Below are 24,588 nucleotides of genomic sequence, written 5' to 3'. Positions count from 1 at the left end.
TCAGCCAATTCATGAAAGCCTGTTTGTTTGTTTCTCCCCCCCGCCAAAAAAAAACAAATAAACAAGGAAAAAAGTAATAAAATGAAGGGAAGAGGAAGAGTGAGGAAATAATATACAGTTGACTCTTGATTACACTGGTTTGAATTGCATATGCCTATTTATTTATATGTGTATTTTTCTCAATGAATACAACACTGAACTGAAATCATGGGATGATCTTGATCTTGGGATCTATTTTCCTTATAATTTTCTTAACAACATTCTTCTAGCTTACTTTATATAAGGACAAAGTATATAATATGTATAACATACAAAATGTGTGTCAATCACTGCCATTGAAAGCTTCTGGTCAACAGTAGGCTATCAGTAGTTAAGTTTTGGGGGAATCAAAAGTTATACACAGATTTTCTAATGTACAGGGGTCAATGCTGATAACCCTTGGATTATTCAAGTGTCAACCATACCATACTAGGAAACAAGTAAGAGAAGACATTGTAATTGAGCCACAAATTTAGGTCAGAGTTTCCTGATAGTTAAGACAAAAAGCTTTATAGAGCTTTCATGATATAATTGAAAGAAAGCATTCTAATTCACCTCTGAGCAGCTGTGGGAACTTGGTTTGTTTGGTTCATAACCCAGTGGAAACACAGAGAAAGCCCTCAAATAAGAATGTTTACAAAACATAGAGGTTTTCCACACAGCCATTTCTTGATTCCAGATATAAGCAAGGATTTATGATCTACGGAGATAGGGCGAAAGTTAACAATTTATGTAGCTGTTTGGATACCTGCCTTGATCCTGGGATAAAATGTATTGACTTGTGTGAATAAATTATTATCATGACCCTTAGGTGATATCTCTTAGAAAATCTGCCATCTTAGGTCATGTCTAGAGCTATATAGTAGATAACTCAAAATTGTGATTAGCAAATGTCTGAAATGCTTATGTTCTATATTACTGACTGAAAGAAAATCAATAGGCTCTATGTCAATGACCAAGGGCAATTTTGCTCCCCAGGGAACACTGGGCAATTATCTGGAGACATTTTTTATTGTTACCTCTAGGCTACTGGCACCTAAAGGGTAAAGGCCAGGGATGCTCCAAAACATTCCACAATGCATAAAACACCCTCTAGGGCAGCCCCGGTGGCGCAGCGGTTTGACGCCGCCTGCAGCCTGAGGTGTGATCCTGGAGACCCGGGATCGAGTCCCACATCGGGCTCCCTGCATGGAGCATGCTTCTCCCTCTGTCTGTGTCTCTGCCTCTCTCTCTCTCTCTCTGTGTGTCTATGAATAAATAAATAAAAATCTTAAAAAAAAAAAACCCTCTACACAACAAAGAATCACCTAATCTAAAACATCAATAGTCCCAAGGTTGAGAAACTCTGCTCTAAATCAGTGGTTTTCAAAAAATTTACCCTAAAGTTAACTTTTTTACAACTCTGTATTCCCTTACACATTTTTAAGTTAATATCTAAAGTTTTTCATCATGGACTTAAATGGTTGGAGAAAATATAATTCCCAGCATATTATAAATATTGTCATTAAAATTTAAGTGTTATAGCACTCTTTACAATGTAATCTAAACACCACAGCAATTAAATAGCCATCATCATCCAATCGAGAATAGATATGAAAGAGCTCCTCTTGAAAATTTAGAAATTTGGGGGCACCTGGTTGGCTCAGTCAGTTAAGACTCTTGATTTCAGCTCAGGTCATGATCTCAGGATCTTGAGATCAAAGCCCTGCATTGGGCTCCCTGCTCAGCAGGAATCCAGCTCACTCCTCCTCCCTCTACCCCCCATCCTCACTGTACAGGAAGGCTCTAATAAATAAATAATCTTAAAAAAATAAAAATCATAAAATTTACATCAATTTCAAGAAAATTAAATACCTGAGGATCTGGAAATCAATTCCTTTAAAGACACCAGTCAGTTATTGGCTGAATTATGCCCCCACCCACCCACCCGAAAGATATGTGTAGGAACTAACCCTCAGTACCTCTGAGTGTGACAGTATTTGGAAATAAGGTCTTTGCAGATTTAGCCAAGTTAAAATGAGGTTATTAGGGTGGGCTCTAATCCAGTAAGACTGTTGTTCTTATAAATAGGGGAAATTACAAGCATACATGCACACGGAGAAGATGACTTAAAGACACAGGGAAAACTCTCTGTGAAGACAGGCAGAGACCAAATTAATGCAGTTTATAAGCCAGGGAATGCCCAGGATTGTTCGCCACCAGCAGCAGGTCAGAAAAGGGGAGGAAATACTCATACAGAGCTTGAGAGAGATCATGGCCCTACCAATACCTTGATTTTCAGATTTCTACCCTCCAGAACCAACACCGTAAATGACTGTTGTTTTAGGCCATCCAGCTTGTAACACTCTTATAACAACCCTAGGAGGCTAATTCAACAGTAATACCTGTTTACCTCTTGGAAAGCTCTATCTACCTCCAGGGGTATATGTACAAGAGTTTAGGCATCAGGCATATAAATCAAAGAGATGTCTGGTTTAAAAAGTTAGTTTTTTGCCTTGATGAGGACCATTCCACCTCTACAAAGAAATGACCTGCAAAAAGTCTATAAACACAAGTTTTTCCTCAAAACGGATCTTTAAATTTTTTTAAATCCTCAAAGTAGTTTAAGTTCTGGATTGGCAAACTGTGTCATAAAACAGAATTCTATTGCTAATTTTTGGATAATCTTCCTCTAAAGGTATTACCTGGCACTTACTTGCTCAATTTGAAGCTGTCACTTTCTTGTCTTCCTGCAGACTATCTAAAACCAGATCTTAAGAGATAGTTGCAATGCAAAATGCTATAATTATGAATCCAGTTGGGGTTATTGTCCAATACAGCTTGCCTAATAAAAGTGCAGTTTGTTGAGATGACAGTTTCCTGTACTTTTAAAAAAAATCAAACATTTATAGGTGAGTTGTAAAAATGTCTTATACAAATATTAAATACTAAGAAATCATACCTTTCTATTTTCAATTAGATACTATTAATGGTTCAAACAATGTATTTTTACAATTTTAGTTTTCAATGATATTTTATCATTTCTATTATAGGAAATGATTTATAATTGACATAAGACATATGAGAGAAAAATGAGACATGAGAGGGCAAAACCGTGACTGGGAGAGAATGAGGGGGCTTTTGGTATGTTAATCATGCTGTTTCTTGATTTGGAAGCATTCACAAATGTGTTCAGTTTGAGAAAAACCATTTGGGTTACACTTTATGTGTACTTTCCTATAAATATATTTCAATAAAAACTTAAAACAAATAAAAAAGACCCACCAAAGGACCAGAGCAAAATTTCCTAGAGATGGGAGTCTAAATACTTGTGCATTTCACTGATTGGAAAATTGAAAACACTCGCCTATGTATGTCTGTATAATCTAGACAGAACACTCTTTGAGGGCAGAGACTGTGTCTTCTTTCATATATCAACTATACCGCCTAGCAGAAGCCTGTCACGTTATTTCTCAATAAATGCAATAAATAAATAATTTCTCAATAAATAATAAATACCCTATAAATTTTCGTTAAGGTAATTGATCCATTTATTTTAATCAATTTAATTATCAAATTATTTATTACAAATCATCTCCCAATAAATTAATATGCTTGTTAGCTGGCATTGGGCTAAATGAGAACCTTTTTTTTTAATTCTAAGAGTTTATTTGAGCAAAAATCTATTTGAATTGGGCAGTGCCAAACTGAAAGTGATTAGAGTGCTCTGTCCCCCTTGCAGGAGCTAGGAAAAAGACTTTATATTTTTTTATTCATGAGAGAGACAGAGAGAGGCAGAGACACAGGCAGAGGGAGAAGCAGGCTCCTCACAGGGAACCCGACACAGGACTCGATCCCTGGATTGGGATCACACCCTGAGCCAAAGGCAGATGCTCAACTGCTAAGCCACCCAGGAATCCCAGAAAAAGACTTCTATAGAGAAGAAGTGGAAGCAAAGCAAGGAAGTTATTTGATTGGCTATACCTTAAGGATTTGCCTTATTTGGAAAGGTCTCACTTTTTGTGATTGGTTGTCCATAAGTTTTGTTTGTTTTTTTTTTAATTGAAGTATAGAGTTAAGACACAATGTACAGTAGTTTAAGGTATAAAACATAGTGACTGGACAAGTCTATACATTATGCCATGCTCACAAGTGTAGCTACCATCTATTCCAATGCTGTTTCAATACCAGTGACTTCCCTATGTTGTATCTGACATCCCTGTGACTTAATTCATTCCATACCTGGAAGCCTGTATCTCTAATTGGGAACCACTTTAAGATAACATTAATTTGTTGTTACAATTGAATTACTTTGCCTTTGGTTCCAATTCTTCTATCTTAAACCTCCCCTCTTTGTAACACATTGTTCTTATTCATCCCTACCCAAAAAGTACTGAAGAAAATTAAACTTAGTTTGAGGATTCTGTAACAGTCCTTTGTATATACAGTGAAAAAAACAGAATAACAATCTTGGCTGGAGGCTGAGAAACATCATTTAACTCACACTTCTCACAACTCTAACATTTTCTCCTGTTAAGATTTTATTTATTTGGGGATCCCTGGGTGGCTCAGTGGTTGAGCATCTGCCTTTGGCCCAGGACATGATCCTGGAGACCCAGGATCGAGTCCCACATCAGGCTCCCTGCATGGAGCCTGCTTCTCTCTCTCTCTCTCATGAATAAATAAAATCTTAAAAAAAAAAAAAAAAAAAAAAAAGAAAGAGAAAGAAAGAAAAAGGAAAAAAAGAAAGCCTTCCTTTTATTTTCCTGTAGCTCTTCACTTACATCAACTATGAGTACCTACCTGATAGGCCATAATAGTACCACAATGCTTCCAAGTCTGTTTACTTTCTACTAGTCTGATCATTTCATTTTGTATGCTTATAAACTTATTTGCCAATAATTGCACAGTGGATTAAAACTTATTTTATATAAGAGACTCCTAAATGAAGGGCAAAGCTCTTTTGGGCAGAAACTATTCTTTTTAGTTATAATACTTCCTTCAAAATCCTCACACCTGGAAAGAACCCTACATGCTAGAAAATGCTTTTTTGAGATAGGTGGCTGCCTGCTTCCTAATTTAGATACCTGAGTCACAACAGTATTCACACATTTCTAGTATCTTTCATGGGAATGACTGAGTATCTGAAAGCTGAGTCTTCATTATATATGTTAACTCTATTCTGTGTTCCAAAAGCACAATATAAACAACTAAACTGTAAAACAGGCAAACCAGAGTATACTTATAAATTAACTAAAAAAAAGTTCCTTTAACACATCTAAACTAAATAAATGTATACATATTAAGCAATATCTGCTATACAAATCATATATATATATATACATATATATATATGAAACATATTACCGGTTTGTTTTTTTAAGAATTTATTTATTCATGAGAGACACAGAGAGAGTGGCAGAGAGACACAGGCAGGAGAAGCAGGCTCCCTGCAGGGAGCTGATGCAGGACTTGATCCCGGGACTCCAGGACTCTTGCCCTGAGCCCAAGGCAGGCGCTAAACCACTGAGCCACCCAGGGATTCCCTCTATACTGTTTCTGTGGTAAAATTTTACTACTTCAGAATAGTAGCTAAATGGCAATTATAAGTTTAACACAGTCTATTTTCAAATATCTTTGTTGACCATAATTGGGCTAGTAGTGTACCAAAATGTAATGATATTACAAGATTAAAGAAGATCTGCTCTTTAAAATATATACAAATTCATAATCAAGAGGTCAATTATTTGAATATGTTGAAAAACATGAAGTTAAAAAAAAAAGAAAAACATGAAAGTTTTTTGCTGTAAGAAAAATAATTCCTTTAACCTCATTTACATAATGAATCTATTTAGGATATTTTACTTATAAGGAAAACATCAATTACTGTCCTATTCCCTGCCTAACACATAAAACAATCAGTATATATTCAATAGGTGCTCTTTTCTCAAAATAATACCATGTAACTGCCATCATTATGTACCATGCCAAACAAGAAGACTAGTTTCAATATACATCTGTCGTCCTCCTTTCTGACACATACCCCTTTTTAGTTTTTATCTGGCATGCTACATATTTTAGAATAACAGAAGCTCCCCCAAATCATTAGGCTGAGGGTGGTATCTATTATCCAAACATCTCTATAATACCGAGAAGAGAAGAAAAAGAAAACACTGATGCACATATAAAATCTTAACTGTACTGTTTTCATACTTAGGATGTACCCGAGTAATTTTATAACTGTATAATATGGGTGATATAACTTCTCATTGGGGCTTATTCAATCTCATTTCAAGCTCTTTTCAAGTAATTAAAAATCTAACTTAAGAAGCATCTTTGCATAAGCTACATAAACCAATTTCAAAAGTCTAAAAAAAGAATGAAAATATAAAACTCTCCGGTTCATATAACCAACATTTTTCTTAAATTAAATATTAACAACCCTTAGCCAGTTCTCCAATTTTAAGTTGTTCTGGAAACTGAATAATATTATAACTCAAGAAAAAGCACACCTTTATTACTTTTAGTGATCATACACTGATTTATAAAATAATGTTTCAAAAATTATTTTTAAAAACATGCTTATGGAAGCCTTACCATGAGCTGTGTAGTTTGTACAGTTAACTGGTTCTTGTGTAGCATCATTTATTTTTGGATCTTTACAAATATATGTGAGAAAAGTTAAGGAAATATGAATGGCATTCCAACACAAAACATCATCTTGTCTTTAATATCTTGTATTATATACTCATGGTTACATCACATGTAAAGAAAAGCTGTTAGTTGGTCCAGAGCAACAAACCCAACCACAAATACACTTTTAGCATTGTTCATAATACTGGGACATTAAGTATATTAACCTAATACATACTGAAAGTACTAGTAAAGGATGCCCTCCTTAAAGATCATCAGTCAGGGATTAAGCATAAAGCAGAAAGGAAAAATGGAAATTAAAATCTTTACCAAAGTATTATAAAAAAGCTTCAGGTTAAAAATAATCAGTTTTCGGAGACTTGACTGAACTAATTTATGGGCCCCCACAGGATGGTAACATACATAACTTCATGGAGCACAAATAACCCTGTAAGGTAAATACTATTATTCTCATATTACAGAGGCACAAATTGAGGCTCAAAGTTTGAGAGACCTATTCAAAGTCATGTAACAAGTGATACAGAGTAAAATTAGGTTTCCAGATTCCAAGTCTAGAGCACTTTCCATTAGACTCCAGGGAAGATAGTTTTTAGGGGTGTCTACATGGTCTCCCCAACAGGATTTTAAGCTTTTGAAAACAGGTCTAAAAACTGCCTCTATTAGATGCTCAAAACGCTTGTGGGTGGCTTTTGTTTCCTAAATATTTTATTGACACTAAAATGGGATAAATAAGGTATTCACAAGATGTCTCTGGAAACAGAACATGACATCTGTTTAAGGTTTGTTAAGCACTACTGGAAACCTCATCTTCAGGACAGATGTAACAGACATTTTCCAGTTACCATCACCAAATGCAGCCACATCTCTCTAGGGTTCAAATCGTACAACTCTTCACACCATCCAATTATTTCTTAGCATCACTCTGACGTTTTTGCCAAAAAAAAAAAGACTCAACTTATAGGTCAGTGATTCTCAAACTCCAAATATAATGGAATTCAGCAAATTAGAGCTATTGTGTAAGCATCTAATAATGGCCGCCTCTCCCCCAACTCACATGAAAATACTATAGCATTGAATTTTTTTTTTTTTATAGCATTGAATTTTAATTTAAAAATTTTGTTTCCAGGCAGCCTGGATGGCTCAGCGGTTTAGCGCTGCCTTCAGCCCAGAGCCTGACCCTGGAGACCGGGGATCGAGTCCCACGTCGGGCTCCCCAAGTGGAGCCTGCTTCTCCCTCTGCCTGTGTCTCTGCCTTTCTCTCTCTCTCTGTGTGTGTGTGTGTGTCTCATGGGTAAATAAAATCTTAAAAATAAAATAAATAAAAATAAAAATTTTGTCTCCTAGAATCTTTCTATCTCCGGCTTCCCTTAATTTTTCTGCTCTATAATTTGTATGAAACGATCTACTTTTGTACAAAAGTAGCCATCTGAATTGGACTGTAATTCCCATGTCATATTGTTCCTCCCTTCATCGGAGCTATTACAATGCACAGATAACGCTCAACTCCTTCAGCTTCAGTTTTCTCATCTGTAAATAAAGAACACAACTAGTCCCTATTATGTGCCAGCTGCATTTCCCTATATGATTCACCCGCACTCATTCCTTTCTCTCTCTCTCTTTTTTTTAACCTGCACTCATTTCTCACAACAAACCTTTAAGTTGGTATTACTGCTACCTACATCTTTACCCAAGAGAAAATAAGAGTTCAGATAACTGGCCCACGGTTGCAACGCGGGGCGATAATCTGCCCCCTTGACAGTCAGGCATCTCACGGAGTTTGAGAATGTTATCAGGTAATTCGCAGTTAGTAATACCTTGGGCCATACACCTGGCTGTACGGTTAACAACGTATTTGTCTCCGCCCCCAAGTGGGCAAAGTTCTGGCGTAGAGCATATCGATCTTTTGATTACTAATGCCTAGAACAGGGCCTGGCATACTTCAGGATCTAGGTGTTTGTTAAACAAATAAGCCCACCGGAAATGAATGAATAAATGAATGAATGAATGAATAAATAAATAAATAAATGAAGTTGGGTCGTCATACTTCAGGACCTGGGCGTTTGTTAAACAAATAAGCCCACTGGAAATGAATGAATGAATGAATGAATGAATGAATGAATGAATGAATGAATGAATGAAGTTGGATCGTCATACTTCAGGACCTAGGCGTTTGTTAAACAAATAAACCCACTGGAAATAAGAAAGGAAGGAAGGAAGGAAGGAAGGAAGGAAAGAAGGAAGGAAGGAAGGAAGGAAGGAAGGAAGGAAGGAAGGAAGGAAGGAAAAGAAAGAGAAAGAAAGAAAGAAAGTTGGATCGTAAATAAATAAATAGGTGGACCAAAAGAGGAAGCGCCAAGGACCAGTAATACCCCCAGGAAATCACACCGGGTGGTCTCTGTCCTTCCCACCCCCACATCCCTTTTCCCCTCCCGGGGTCCGCCCGTCACTAGAAGGCACAGGTCACCCGTCCCCTAAGCACACCCCTGGCCCGTGTTGAGGGCCGCGTTCCACGCGTGGCCCCTAAGCTACCTCGCCTCCACGGCGGGGGTGGGGGGGGTTCCTCACAGAGGATATTGTCCCAATTTGAGGTCCTCGCACTTAAGCGTCTCCTCGCCACCGGCTGCGGCGATGGCAGCCGCTCCCCAAGGTCCCGTGGTGACTGACACGAACCACAAGACACCCAGGAGCTGGGCGGCCACGGCCTCCGGAGCAGGCGGCCCCGAGGGCCAGGCGGCCGCCATGCTGGGGACCGGCGCGTCCCCCGCTACTTCCGGTTCCGCCTTTGCCTAGACGGAGGCGGGGAAAAGGGCGGAGCGAGCGAAGCTCTTACTCTTAAAGGGACCGTGCTCCGGCTGCAGACGGGTTCTTTTCCCTTCAGGGCGGGGGATTTACCTGGGAGAGCTGCGGATCCCCAGGAAGGCTCGCTTTGAGAATCCGCAGCCCTGCATCCGCTGCTGAGCTAATCTTGCTGTGACTTTTCCACTTATAAAAGTGCCAGCGGCCCCCGGCGATTTGTTAAGCGCTTTACAAACATTATCTCCGCTAGTCCTGCTAGGATTTGGGTTTACAGATAATGAGCCAGGCTCAAAAAAAAAAAAAAAAAAAAAAAAAAAGAGCCAGGCTCAAAGACGCTGCAAAGCATGTCGACGCTAGTTACTGAATTGGAATCAAATTGATGTGTGCCCGATTTCAGAAACTGTGCTCTAACTATTAGGATATAATGACCTGTCTGTTGGCTTAGAGAAGAATTTGTGGAAGGCTCGGATTTAAGGAGCCCATCACAAAAATAGGCATTACACTTTTATTTTTAATAGTGGGCATTTATGCGAACGAAAGGGCCTGTAAGAAAAGGAGATTAAAGAATTTACCACTACACTAAGTGGAAAGTTGAAGGTTTTTTTGCTCCTTCTTTCCTAATTTTTGTATATTCTGAAAGTTCAGTAATGGGGATATTTTTTTCTACTGGGCAACAGGTTTATTTTCTTTAGTGAGAGTAAGACATTTTCTCTAACGTAAAAATATTTGAATTTGGTCCTCTTCATTCACAGTAGCACTAATTTTGAAGAATTGCATTATGCAGTGGTTCTCAAATTTTAGGGAGCATCAGAGTTCTCTGGTAGGTTTGGTAAAACCCCAAGAATGTGGCGGGGAGGGGCCCTGGGTGGCTTAGCCGGTTAAGCAGCTGCCTTCAGCTCTGGTTCTGATCTCAGGTCCTGGGATCAAGCCCCATATCAGGGATCTTGGCTCATCCAGTAGTCTGCTTCTCCCCTTCCCTCTCCCTCTGCCCCCACTTGTGCTTGCTCTCTCTCACTCGCTCATTCTTTCTCCCCAATACATAAATAAAATATTTAAAAAAAAAAAAACACCAACAATGGGATCCATCTTGTTTCTGGTTATGAAAATTTAAGGTGGGGCAGGATCATTTGCATGTCTCAAGAGTTTCCTAGTGATGCTGAGATTGCTAATCCAGAGACCACACTTTGAGGTAAATTAGATAATGTACTATGAGAAGTATCATTTTGGGATAGGAGGAGAGGAGATTATTAGCAGTAATATTTTAGTAATATAACTACATTTAAAATTTTTCTTAAGCCAATTTTTTGGCATTACTATGCTATTTTTAATTTTTAAAAGTATTTCTACACCCCAGATGGGGCTTGAACCTACAACTGGAAGATCAAGAGTCACATTTCTACTATGGTATTTTCAAATTAAAATACTTATGCTTAATTGAAGATTTAAGTGATAGGAAATTTAGAATTTCTGCGCTCAGTTTTTTTTTAAAAGATTTTATTTATTTCTTCATGAGACACACAGAATGAGAGAGAGAGAGGCAGAGACATAGGCAGAGGGAGAAGCAGGTTCCATGCAGGGAGCCCGATGAGGGACTCTGCTGGGATCAACGGCTGAGTCATCCAGGCATCCCAGAATTTTTAACTCTTGAACTGATGGTACACTTGAAAATTCACATTCTCAGGTCACTGCCCACATTCTCCACCAAAAAAATACAAGTAAATAAACAAACAAACAAAAAAAATCACTTCCTCTTCTTACCTACCCCCCCCCTTAATCTATTTTATTATGGCTCAGTAAAATACATGCCTTTATTTCTTTGTGCACATAGTCTCTGATCACATGATTATAACATCTCATTTTAATAAATTCTTAAATTTCTATTCTTGGTATGTCTTCAATGTCAAATTTCTTTGTCATGTGTAAATTATACAGAACTGTTTAGAAAGCAAAAGACTGAATACCACAGTCTGATATGGAAATTGCTGTATAGAAACATTAGGAAAGAAGATTACTAGTGAAGCCTGAAGCAAAGTTCCTCTGGGATTTAAGGGCTCTGCACATTGGCTCTTTCCATTTCTAAGACTCTAGCATAGACTTAATTACATTGACAGTTTGTTTCACCCATCACAAAACTTCCTGAGGAAACCAATTTGGGGGTGCCTCACTGGCTCAGTGGGTAGCACATGCAATTGCTTGATCTTGGAGTTGTAAGTTTGAGCCTCACATTGGGTATAGAGATTACTTTTAAAAATAATAAAATCTTAGGAAAACAAAAGAAAGAAAGAAACCAACCTGACTCCCATTTCCATGGTTAGGATAAAAACGTTAAAAGAATTATAAGATAAAAAAAAAATAAATAAAAATAAAAATAAAAATAAAAAAAAAAAAATAAAAAATAAAAGAATTATAAGATAAAAGGTTGTTGCTCTCCAAAAATTTTTCTTTTTCATTTCACTTCGATGGACATTTTTTTTCCTCTCATGATAAACTCATAATATCAAAGCTCTGGCAGACTTTTTGTTTGTTTGTTTTATTTAGTTTTACTAATCTGTATACCCAACATGTGGCTTGAACTCACAACCTCCAGATCAAGAGTCACATACCCCTCCCACTGAGCCAGCAAGGCATCCCTGGTAGATATTTATTAGAGTCTGCTGCATATTTGGTGGAATTTTACTACATTTTATTTCATTTCCCATTTACCTTGCTATAGTGGCTTCTTCCTTCTTTTTGATTCCAGGCCCTTTCTCTAAGTTTGTCAATCCATTTTTTTTTTTATATTGCTTCTGATTAATCTTTCATAAAAAAAAAAAAGAACCAACAACACTGTATTGTATTCAAAATCCTATTTAAGCTCCTTGGCATTGTTGACCTTGAAAATAAAAGTCAATTATTTCACTAGCAAATTTTTTTTTTTCAGAAATAAAAGAGGAATTGCAATTTGAGTCATGCAAATTATGGCAAAACATCATCAAATTAGGAGAACAAAAGAGATGAGTGTTACTTTATAGAGAAAAGAGAGGAAGCTGAGAGGGACTACTTCGAACAAAGGTCCATTGGAGGCAAGTGAGAGTTCAGGTTGGTGATGGTTTGTCATTAGTTGACTTGTGGCAGCTTCTCATTGGCTGGGCTATTGCTAGGCAAGGAGAAAATCTTCCTGCCTTTTGCTGGGGTAGTAAAATAGGCTTCTTTTGGGGGTCTGCAATTGACCTCAAGTTGGTAGGGCATGAACACTCCCTCTTCAGGCCTTCTGACTCTATTTTATTTATTTATTTTTAAAGATTTTGTTTATTTATTCATGAGACACACACACACACACACACACAGAGAGAGAGAGGCAGAGACACAGGCAGAAGGAGAAGCAGACTCCATGCAGGGAGCCTGACATGGGACTCGATCCCGGGTCTCCAGGATCACACCCTGGGCTGAAGGTGGTGCTAAACCATTGAGCCACCGGGGCTGCCCTAAAATATATATTTTTTTAATATTTATTTTAGGAGAGAGAGAGTTCAAGTGCTGGGGGAGAGGCCATGAGAGAGGGAAAGAATTCCAAGCTGACCTTGCGCCTAGCAGAGTCTGACGTGGGGCTTGATTCCACACCCCTGAGATCACAACCACAGCTGAAACCAAGAGTCAGGTGCCCAACCAGCTGTGCCACCCAGGTGCCCCTTAAATGCATATTTGTAAGTAAAAGAAGCTGATGTAAAAAGGCTATATACTGTATGATTGCAACTATCTGATATTTTGGGAAAGGCAAAACTACAGAGAGAATAAAAAGACCAGCGGCTGCCAGGAGTTGGGGGGGGTGAACGGGGGATAAATAGGCAGGGCACAAGATGATTTTTAAGGCAGTGAAAATACTCTATATGATACTGTAATAATGGTAGATACATGTCACTATCTGTTTGTTTAAGCCCATAGAATGTACAACACCAAGAGTGGACCTTAATGTAAAAAGTGGACTTTGGGTGATTATGATTTGTCAATACAGGTTCATCAATGGTAATAGACACACCATTCTGGTAGTGGTAGTGGAGGAGGTAGAGGAGGAAGCTGTGCATGTGTGGGAGTAAAAGGTATATGGGAAATCTCCGTATCTTCCTTTCAATTGTGCTATGAGGATAAAAGTTCTTTTTTTTTTTTTAAGATTTTATTTTTTTGAGAGAGAGTGTGTGAGTGCATGAGTGACAGGAAGGAGCAGAGGGAGAAGAAGAGGGTGAAGCCTCAGCCGTTGATTTTATTTATGGGGCACCTGGGTGGCTCAGTGGTTGAGCGCCTGCCTTTGGCTCAGGGTGTGATCCCAGGGTCCAGGATTGAGTCCCACATCCGCTCCCTGCTGGGAGCCTGCCTATGTTTCTGCCTCTCTCTCTCTGTGTCTCTCATGAATAAATAAATAAAATCTTAAAAAATAAAGAATAAAAATGTTAAAACGTACAGTGAAGTCAACACAGGATTTAAAAGTCAGAAAATTCTATGTCGTCCCAAACTTTGGGCAAATCAGGGAGCACAGTTTCTTCATCAATTTCTTTCTTTCTTTTTTAAAAGATTTTATTATTTATTTATTTATTTATTTAGACACACACACAGAGGAAGAGGCAGAGACACAGGCAGAGGGAGAAGCAGGCGCCACGCTGGGACCCCGACCTGGGGACTTGATCCAGGGTCTCCGGGATCACGCCCCTGGCTGCAGGCAGCGCTAAACCGCTGCGTCACCGGGGCTGCCCTCTTCATCAATTTCTTCACAGAGAAAATGAGGTATGGAAAATGAGGTAGGAAAGATGCGTCAGGTTCAAAGTCAACAGCCAAGAAAGAATTCTTGAGACATCTTTGGTGCAAAAAAAGTGTTTTTTTTTTTTTTTTTTTTTTTTTTTAAAGCATGGGGATAACACGGGCAGGAAGAGCTTGATGCTGGTCAAGAGGAAGTGGCCCATTTATAGACTTTCAAGTTGGGAGGGGTTAGGGATAGCGTAAGCCTGCTAGGTATTTTGTCAGGTATTTTGGAAAGAAAGTTTCCAGGATCTGGAGGGGGCTGGCTATTACTGGGAAAGGTCATTTATTATTATTTAGTAAACTCTCAGGCTTGAGACCTTTTAGATGTAAATCAGCGGGTCATATCCTTGGAGGATGACTACCAACATGTATCTTGTGGGTAGAGATTAAGTTTCCAGAGGAAATTTTTATATGGTAAAGTAGACTTACAGGATCCTGGGGGCCCTGCTAAGATGGCCTCTTGCCCTTAGCAAGGTATTAACATCCAGGCACCGGAGTTCCTAGAATACAGTTTCTCTGCCTGTTTCAAGGGCTTGTCAATGGGCTGTAGATGGTAAGGAAAGTCAGTATTTTTTCTTCTGCCTTGTTTTCCACATCAGCATGTATAAGCTAGTGCCCGGCATATTGCAGACCCATATTGCCTGATTCCTTTATTCCCCCAACTAAATTTGCCCAGGTGTACTTCTTAGCATTTTATGTTGGATCAGCCCATATAGGAAACACAAGGGAGAGATGACCGAACTGAAAGGAAAGGGAATGTGGGGGCCTAGTTAGTGTGACCGAGCTTTCATCCATATCCTCCTTGCACTAGCTTGACCTTGGGCCTCGCTCTCCCCGCAGCCCTCCTACAACACCTGTCCAGCCAGCTCTCCCTACGCACTGGCGCCGGCTGCCCGCACCCCTCGGCGGCTCACCTGCCCACTCGTCCCCCAGACCCCTCCCTTCGCAGGTTCTCTAACCCGCCCCCAGCCAGGCCACTTTCACCTGCAGCAGAGGGACGCCCGCCGCCCCCGCCGCCCCCGCCCTCCCGCCTCCGAGTCGCCGCCCGCGCCACCCCGGCGCCCCGCCCCGGGCGGGGAGGGTCGCGGTGAGGGCAGGGCCTGCCAGGTGAGGCGCGGTCACCCGGGCCGCTCACTTCCGCCCAGGTGAGGCAGGCCCGAGGCCGCGCCGCCGCCAGCCCAGGTAAGGCGGGGGTCCCGGCGGGGCGGGCGCGTGCAGGGCGGGGCCGCTCCCCGCGCCCCCGGCGTCCGAGCCCGCCTCCCCGCCCCGCAGCGCGCCCTGCGCCCGCCCCCGGGAGGCGGTGGGCGCCCCGCCAGCCCCGCGGAGGGTGCGGGCGCCGCCCTGGGGCCCGGGGACCCCCCCGCCCGCGCCCCTGCCCGCTCCGAGCCCCGCTCGCGGGGGCCCCGGCCGCGGAGCCGCGCAGCCTCGCCAGGCCCTGGCGGCGCTCGAAGCTCGGCCCGCTCCCGTTCCGGGGCTGGCGGGGATCACATCTTGGCCCCGGATCGCCGCCCGCGCCTGGCCCCCGAGCGGGGCGGAGTCTCTTCCTCCACCGGGGACGGTGAGAGGAGTGAACAGGTGGTGGCCGGCGCGGGGCCGCAGAAGGAGGGGCCCGGGGCCCCCGGATCCTCTCGGAGAGGACGGCTCGGCCCCGGCCCCACCTGCGGGCCGGCGGGTCACGTAGCCGGGTTCCCGGGCCGCCGGTCAGCCCTGGGCTCTGCGAGCCTCGCTTTTTTTTTTTTTAGATGGGGAGGATCGATGGAAAGTACTGTGGCTTCCAGCTTCTGGGGCCACGGCTGCCTTCCTGCCTGGAGTCCAGCTCAGGAGCACATGTGCAAGGCCTCCCCCCCCCCCCCCCGCGGCGCACCCAGGAGGGGGCCAAAGTCCTCTCCCCCAGGAGTGTTCATTTGGCACTTCGTCACAGCTCCAGATGGCTCCTGCCACTTTGGATTCGAGTTAGTTGTTTACTGGTTTGTCCCTGCGATCGAGAGGGTTGGCCTTTCAGGGCCCTGTTTGTCTTTAAGTTGCCCCTAAGGTGTGTTTAGAGTCTGGCCCAGGATAGGTGCGCAACAACCAAGTGTTTCTTGAAGAAGCCTCCTGGAGACCTGGAAGAAGAAGAAATCTCAGTTACGCTGAGAATGATGATATCACATGCTAGGGTATAAGCTCCTATTGGCTGCAAATTCATTTGTACACATCTTTTTTTTTTTTTTTTTTTTTTTTTTTTTTTTAGAAAAAAGCTTGTGAGCCTAAAAACTCAAATTGCTTCATTGCGCTGTATCAGAAAAGGGTGAGGGGGCGGGCGGATTGTGACTTTTAACTAAAATGAACTTGATGTTTCTGGGCTTCTGCCGCCTATATAAGGGTTATTACATTTTTAAAATAATTAAAAAGTTAATAAATATCGGAGCTGGAAGGTACTTTATGAGATAGAACTTGTTGACTCCGTTCTGAAGAGATTTGCTCTTGCTAATTGAGATCCTGTAAAAGTCACATAAGATGACTTTGGCATTAGAATAATAGTTGTGTTTAAAATGGAAGAGAAAACATTTTAAAAAAAAGGAAAAGAAATTGTATTAAGCTCTTATCTGTGTTTAAAGGCCTTAATACATTTATTTTATTATTTTTAAAGTAAACTCTACCTCCAAGATTGGGGCTCAAACTCACCCAGAGAGATTGAGAGTTACATCCTCTACTGGCTGAGCCAAACAGGCACCTCTGAAGGCCTTAATAAGTTTAACTCATTTATTAATATTAAACTATAAAGCTAACCTATATTTGTCATAGAACATTGGAGAAAATAAACTCACCTATCACTGAAAGTAATCACTAATAAAATTGTGGTATCTTGTCTTTCAGTTAGCATTCTTAAAAGGGGAAACCTGTGTATTTTCCCACAGTAAGTTTACTGCTAGAACCTTGTGATTCTTAGGGGTTCAGCATTCAGTAATCCTTTGTTGTTGTTGTTGTTGTTTTTAAAGCTTTTACTTATTTATTTGTGAGAGACACACACAGAGAAAGGGGGGTGGGGTGGTCAGAGACATAGGGCAGAGGGAGAAGCAGGTTCCATGCAGGGAGCCCAATGTGGACTCGATCCCTAGACCCAGGGATCAAATGCTTAACCATTGAGCCACCCAGGTGTCCCTTCGGTAATCCTTTGAATTGTATTTTTACTTAAAAACATTTAGTAACGGTCCTTAAACTAAACAATCAAGTAGTCTGAGTTTCCTTGCTTTGTTAAAGTTTAACAAAAATACATTAGGTTGGGGAAGCCAAAATGGAATTTAATTTGTAAAGATTTGCTCACCTTGGTAGTAAATTTTTGAGAGCCAAAACTATTCCATCTTTATATTTGAGATCACTTGACCGTTGCTATCTATGGTTTGCTCGTACTCGGATGTTTTTGTATAGATTTGGATGCCTTTTTTAAAGCCCTCATTTTAAGTTTTGGTGCAAATAGAAATTTAGAGCCTGTCATTACTCTTACTTCAGTCATTGGGGTGGATCTTTGCCGAAGATGAAGAGCCCACTTATGTTTTGCGTTTGTACAGCTGTGCAGCCTGTGGGGTTTGGAGACATGGTACTGGGTCCACTTACCATATAACTCTTGACAAGTCACTTAACCCTGGTCCTCTGTTTTCCCATCTGTAAATGATCTACCTCAGTGAGCTTCGGGGAGGTTGAAATTAAATCCTGTTTAAGAATGTGTCTTATAAAACTGTGAGCCATATTCTATCCCCTTTTGTTCTTCCACTCTGATAAATTCTGACAAAGTTAATGGAGTTGTGCTATTTTTATTGGGAAGAACTGAAGTTTGTGAGTTACTTTGATAAAAGCCTTAGACACCATCTTAGCTGGTAAACAAAACTGTACAGGGATCTTTCTGAAAAGCCATAGGTAAAAACTGTGCTGTCAACATGGTTAGCTACTTCCACATATTGGGCACTTCAGATAGGTCCAGTTGGGATGGAGAGGTGCTGCAAATGTAAAAGACATGTCAGATTTTTTTTTTTTTTTTAGATTTAGTGTAAAAGAAACAAAGATACCTCATTAATATTTTAATATTATTTACATGTTGAAATGGTTGTATATATTGGGTGAAGTAAAATATATTATTAAAATTAACTTTCTGTGTTGCTTTTAACTTTTTTCAGCAGCTTCTAGAAAAATTGGAGTTATTTTTGTGGTTCACAGTGTTCTGTTGAACAGCACTGGGTTAGGATTCACCATGAATATGTTTATCCTTGAGAGGGTTTAGTTGACTGAAGCACTTATGTTCCTACTTATAAATAGGTTTTTAAAATTCCCAAGTTATTGGCCTTCCCACTCTCCCCTCCCTTGTGTTTATTGCATTACTGAACATTTGTGTTCTGTCTGCTGAGAAATAACCATTATGGAGTACACAGCAAAATCTCAGCTAAAAAAATTATTAGTTTTTTTGAAGCCCCTAAAATACTTTAAATAATTTTGATTGAAAAGCAATGTTGTTGCTAACAGTAGTCGCTACTCTGTATTGAATGTAGGCTGTGTGCCAGGCTTTATGTTTTATGAGACCTTATCTTGTCCTTTTAACTGTAAGTATGTAGTAATTTTCATTAACTCTTTCATGAATGAGGAATTGGAGGTATAGGGAAATTTAAACAATTGGCACAAGAACACAGAGCTGATCCTAGCAGTAGATCCCAGGTCTCCATGATTTCAAAGCTCATAGGGTATAGAATATTCCTTATGTTATGAATTGGTTATTGAGTCAATGGGAAAACAGATTAGTGAGGTAGGTATTTAGTTCTAATCCTTTTTTGCGTTTGTCACCAATAGGAAACAATCTAAGTTCTCATTCACAGGAGATTGGGGGAAAAAATACCTCCAGTGGAAGGCTGTTTACTAGTTACAGTGAATAAAGAAGCTGCATATATTCTCATGACTAAATCTTAAAACTGTAAGGATAAGATAAAACAAATTGCTGAAGGATAAATATATAGTGTGGTGGCCATTTATATAGTTTAAAAACCCATCGAATGACAATATTGTGAATAAAGGTAGTGTGTGTTTTAAGAATTTCATATTTGAATTCTCTGTATATTGGTTACATGAATCTGTAAAGCTGCCTTCAGGTTAAAAGAGGTTAGTGGGAGGCACCTGGCTGCCTCACTTGGAGGAGCATGTGACTCAACTCAACTCTTGTTCTTGGAGTTGTGGGTTCTAGCCCCATGTTAGGTGTAGAGATTACTTAAACTTAAAAAGAAAAAAGAGTAAAGTCTCTGTGAGGTGAGTGTTCTCTCATGTTGATCTTACTCTTAAAAACAAAAACAAAACCAGTCCTGCCTCCCCCCACCCCCACCCCCCCCCACCCCCCCCCACCCCCCCCCCCCCCCCCCCCCCCCCCCCCCCGCCCCAATGCTCTGCATATCTTACCTAGTTAGTAGGTAGCTTTGGCCCCTAATTGATCATTGTGACTTTGACAATAGGGGCTGGATAAGACTTTTGCCTTGAAAAGGGCAGTCAGGACCCTTTGGAGTTAATTTCTGGAGATTTTAATGAAGCCCCAGGACAAGAGTATGGTAGGAGGGGTAGTGAGTTAAGTGGATGTTGAGGGTAAGGTTGACAAACATTCTCTCTCCGTTAAAAATGTGAAATATCCAACTTTCATTTTTAAAGTCATTAACAGTTGACCTTCCCTCCTCCCAAGGTGAAATTTCTCTTCCTGCTTTTTTGAAGTTTTAGCAAGTTCTCTGCAACTGCAGATTGAGGGTGATACTAATACTATGTTGTTAAGATAAAGGAGATGTTTTACAGAATGACCTTGCGTTTGCTGCTTAGTAGACACCAAAAGGTGAATTATGTGATTTAGTGACAGATAAAATGGTCTTGGGAAAAGGTCAGGAGGAAGAAGGAGAGGAAGATGAACATTGGTGGCAAACCTTGTTTGGTCTATTTCACAATTTCTAGGATTGTTTGGAATATCACAAAGCATGCCGGAAAGTGTCCTGATGGTATTTCTGGAGAGAAGGGCATACAGCCTACAGCGTGGGGAGAATTGAACAGAATATTTGAGGTGGAAAGTAATCATTTATGAATGCCTGGATCTTCCCAGTGGGGGACTAGTTACAGTAGTTACACTAGTTAGAGATCCACAAGTGTGAAAAGTGCTCAGATTTGGGGATTTTTTTTTTTTTTTTTTTTTTTTTTTGGTCAATCATTAGAGAAAACTGCCAACAGAAATACAAAAGATTACCATAAAACAGTTTAACTTCCTTCTTAAACACTGGCCAAGTCACAGGCAGAATATTGATATGCATTGATTTACTTTGAATAGTTCAATAAGAAAATTAGTACTTAGCCAACTGGCTTAGTCTGAAGAACTGACTCAGTTCAGTTCTGATTCTGAGTTTATCAATGGTATTGTTCATCTTCAATTTCAGCATTCAGTGGACTTGATTAAGCGTTGCTTACGCTTAAGCTTATGGCCCCAAAATACCAACATTGTTCTGGAATTTATATATCTGTTTCTAGAATTCCAGGAATGTAGTGTTTTGGCAGCAGCCAAAAATATATTATCTTTTACATGTAACGGGTTTAAGAAAAGGCCTCGTCAGTTGTTAGGGATACAAGACTATGACAACTGTCTTGAATCCACATTAGCATGGTAGCAGATGTGTTTACTTTGGCTAGGAGTGTTTGTTTCCCATTTAATTGGTACCTCACAAATGCTGAGCTTTGGGGACAAAGGCATGATAATTAGATACAACCTGAGCTTTGCACACCAAAGGAAGCAATAGCAACTTTAATTTGTTTATGGACTTGTATTATTGAATAACTTCTGAAATCCTTTTTTTTTTTTTTACTTCTGAAATCCTGACTTCATTTAAAGTTAATGGCTTTTAGACTGTTCGAACTCCCTGGTTCCCTTGCACTCTGGAGAATTCCAATGAGGAGTTTGTGATCTCCCAATTCATATCTGCAGTTAGATACTGAATACCTGTAGTTCGCCAAACTGATTGCCAGTGATCTTTTTCTCCCAAATGTTCAAGGTAGAAGTATATGATGTCTTGGGGTGTTTTATTCTGTGTGCTATAGGGAATCTGAAAAGTATGTTTCTCAGGGTCCTTATTTCACTTCAGTTCTTGAACTGAGGAGGTTAATAAATCTATTCAATAAGTTTCCTCCACCTAGAAATTTAAATCAAATTTGTATCTCTGCATCACTTTTTTCAAATACTCCATTAATTGGTGATGGCTAAAGGCATGGGTATTAAGGAAAAGCCACAATATTATAATAATTTCCTTCAGTCAAATCCTACAGTGAACCAGACATGAAAAATTCATGGCTCAAACTCTCTTGATCAATGATGGAGTGGAAGCCACTGAGCATAATAACTATGCCTTCTCTGTACAACTATGAGGATAGCGGCACACTGTGGCTTTTTAATATCCAGGCGATGACCAATTCTAGGTAGCCTATCTCTGACAAGTTAGACTCTGCTTTACCATGTTTAAACAAACTTAAAATTCCCTGTTTCTCAGCATAGTCAAATAGTTCAGAGTTGTTTGGTTGAAGATTTTTTTTTCTTTTTAAATTTTTTTTAAAATTTTTATTTATTTATGATAGTCACACAGAGAGAGAGAGAGAGAGAGAGAGAGAGGCAGAGACACAGGCAGAGGGAGAAGCAGGCTCCATGTACCGGGAGCCCCACGTGGGATTCGATCCCGGGTTTCTAGGATCGCGCCCTGGGCCAAAGGCAGGTGCCAAACCGCTGTGCCACCCAGGGATCCCGGTAGAAGATTTCTTAAGACCACTTAGCCTGTACACTGCTTCCTGGATATTCAGCTGTCGAGTGTTGTATTTCTTCTTTCTGTCCTTGTATACTCTGAAGGCTTTAGTCCTCTTCCCTAGATATTACCTAACACCGTGGACTGTAGTAATTTTCCAGACCTGCTTGGTGGACAAAGTTTAGCTTTTATTAAATATCAGTCAGAGGTTGGATAGCCAATCAGTTTTTACTCGTAACCCTTACCGAGGAATACTCTACACCATGGATTCCAAAATGTACAGGGTGATCCATTGGGATGGTAGGAAGATGACAATAAACCCTTGCTTTTTAGTGTTTTTACCTTATTGTCATGGCATTTTTATTTTATGTATGTTTTAAAACATATGACATGTAACTTATAATAGTATGTGTATATAATTATAAAAAAGTAAGGTAAACAGTCAACATATTCTCACTGATGGGAATGTGTGTTTAAAAATGTTTGAAGACCACTAATCTATCCTATTACCAGAATTACCTTTTTAAATAGAAATCTGGACTCAATACATCCCTACTTAAAAGCCTTTAATTACTTCCTGTTGCTTACAGGATAAAGACCAGTCTACTTAGCATTATTTACAAGGACCCTCTCAAAGTCTATTTAAGTCTGTGCTTCTTAAACTGTTGGTGAAGAGATCAGGATTTCCCTGCACCCCCACTCTTTTAAGGACTGATATTTTTGTAGCATTATTTATTGGAAAAATGAATTGTTAAAAAAAATGACATTAAAAAAAGAAATAAAAGGTAAGTCAAGGTTATATTACTAAATTGAATAGATCAGCATTACTCTGCCACATTGCATGGTTTCTAAATGCTTATTCTCAGTTTGGGTACTTATCTTTCTGTGAACCAAGCATCCATTTTGCAGTCCACATTTGCAGTAAGAAAAAAGCCCCAAAAACAAAAAACAAAACAATCCCCCCAACACAAAAACAATATTATTTCCTATGTCCAGAGACCTTATACTAGGTCATTTAAAGCTAGTTAATATTCCTCACAGAAATTTGTGAGCTTTTACCTGTGTACAGTCTCTAGGCTAGTAGTGTCAGGATCACACAGGAACTTTGTTAGAACTGCAAATTCTCTGGCTTTCTTCAGACCTGCAGCATTGGAAACTCTGAGGGTGAGCCCTGGCAAGTTGTGTTTCAACAAGCCCTCCTGGTGATTCTGATGCATGCCAAAATTTGAATACCACTGACCAAGGGTAGCCCTATATGTCATTCAAACTGACACAATTTTTAAAAATTTTATAAATGAAAGTTTGTACCTCTTAATCATCTTTATCTATCCCTCCACCCACCTCCTCTCTGGCAACCATCAGTTCTATTTAAGAGGTGGTTTTTGTTTTTGTTTGGTTACTCGTTTTATTTTTTTAGATTTCACGTATAAGTGAAATCATACGACATTTATCTTTCTCTGACTTATGTCACTTAGCATAATACTCTGTAGGCCCATCTATGTTGTCACAAATGGCAAAGTCTCTCTTTTTTTTTTATGGCTGAATAATACCTATTTGTGTGTGCGTGTGTATGCCACATCTTTTCTATCAGTAACTGCAGCACTTTTGAGAGAGAAATGGAACACTATCTATAATGATGTTCTGTATTCTGAGACTATTTTAGGCAAATGAGGGCAAATGATCACTCTCCTTTTACACCTCTTTCTTTAGCCTTTATAAAAGAAGTTTCTAATGTGTTCTCATTCCAGCATTCTAACCATCCCCACCCAGGTTTAGTCCCTCTCCCCTTGTGATTTCACTTAGCACATGTCATACACCTCTGCTATTGATGTCTATGCCTTACAATATAATTGTCCTGTTGTGTTGTCATTATCTTTGTACCTGCTTGCTCTCTCATTAGGCCATCTTAGCCATTATCTTATGTCTTTTTTAGTTTAGTTTTTTTTTTTTTTTAAGATTTTATTTATTTATTTGACAGAGAGCACAAGCAGGGGGAGCAGCAGGCAGAAGGAGAGAAAGAAGCAGGTCCCCCACTGAGCCAGCAGCCCATTGCGGGCTTGATCCAGGGCTCCATCCCAGGACCCTGAAATCATGACTTGAACTGAAGACAGATGGTTACCTGAGCCATCTAGTGCCCCCTTTTCTAATTTTTAAGTTATAAAATAAAGTTCAGACAGCACTAAAATCTGTTAGAGTCTAATCTTTTTTATCTCCCCATCCCCACATTCTAGAAGTAATCACTAAAACCTACATAGAGATACATATTTTTTTCTTACAGAAAGAATAATGCACATATCCTGAAAGTTTCTGTTTGCCCTCTTCAAGTGTGTATGTTTGATAACATCCTTGTGTTAACATAGAGGGTTGAATCAAAGCATGCTCATGCGAACAAGAGATCAAACATCACCAGACCTTACTCATGATTCAGCGGTTACAGGCAGGAGGTAGGCATGGACGTTTCTTGCTGGAGAAACTCTACCTGGCCAGTAGGCATCCCAAAGAATGTCATTTTTCTTCTTAGGACATGTTATTGACACATTTAAAATACCTAGTTACATATAGATTGACATTAAATCCCTTATAA

General features: G+C 40.0%; 2 protein-coding genes across 8 annotated transcripts in view; one reads left to right on the top strand and one right to left on the bottom strand.

The window, feature by feature from the left end:
• Positions 1-9,440, bottom strand: part of TM2D1 (TM2 domain containing 1) — a 40,332-nt gene extending 30,892 nt beyond the window's left edge. For all 3 annotated transcript variants that reach the window (XR_005990398.1, XM_041772244.1, XM_041772245.1), the window contains exons 1-2: positions 9,247-9,440; positions 6,616-6,689 (exon numbers count right to left, since the gene is read on the bottom strand). Coding sequence is in view for 2 of the 3 variants with exons in the window: in XM_041772244.1 (XP_041628178.1) it covers positions 6,616-6,689; positions 9,247-9,413 (241 nt within the window). In the remaining variant the exon portion in view is untranslated. The remainder of the gene's footprint in view (positions 1-6,615; positions 6,690-9,246) is intronic.
• A 5,826-nt stretch (positions 9,441-15,266) lies between these two features.
• PATJ (PATJ crumbs cell polarity complex component) overlaps positions 15,267-24,588 on the top strand; it is a 359,628-nt gene continuing 350,306 nt past the window's right edge. For 2 of the 5 annotated variants that reach the window (XM_041770680.1, XM_041770681.1), the window contains exon 1: positions 15,268-15,420. The gene's annotated coding sequence lies outside the window, so the exon portion shown is untranslated. Of the gene's footprint in view, positions 15,421-16,006; positions 16,191-16,283; positions 16,395-24,588 lie in introns of those variants that run through there. The other 3 variants (XM_041770677.1, XM_041770678.1, XM_041770679.1) reach the window with 3 other exon arrangements.

Source organism: Vulpes lagopus, chromosome 10 (genome assembly GCF_018345385.1).
Source record: "Vulpes lagopus strain Blue_001 chromosome 10, ASM1834538v1, whole genome shotgun sequence".
NCBI lineage: Eukaryota > Metazoa > Chordata > Mammalia > Carnivora > Canidae > Vulpes > Vulpes lagopus.
This window is presented reverse-complemented; position numbering and strand designations above follow the sequence as displayed.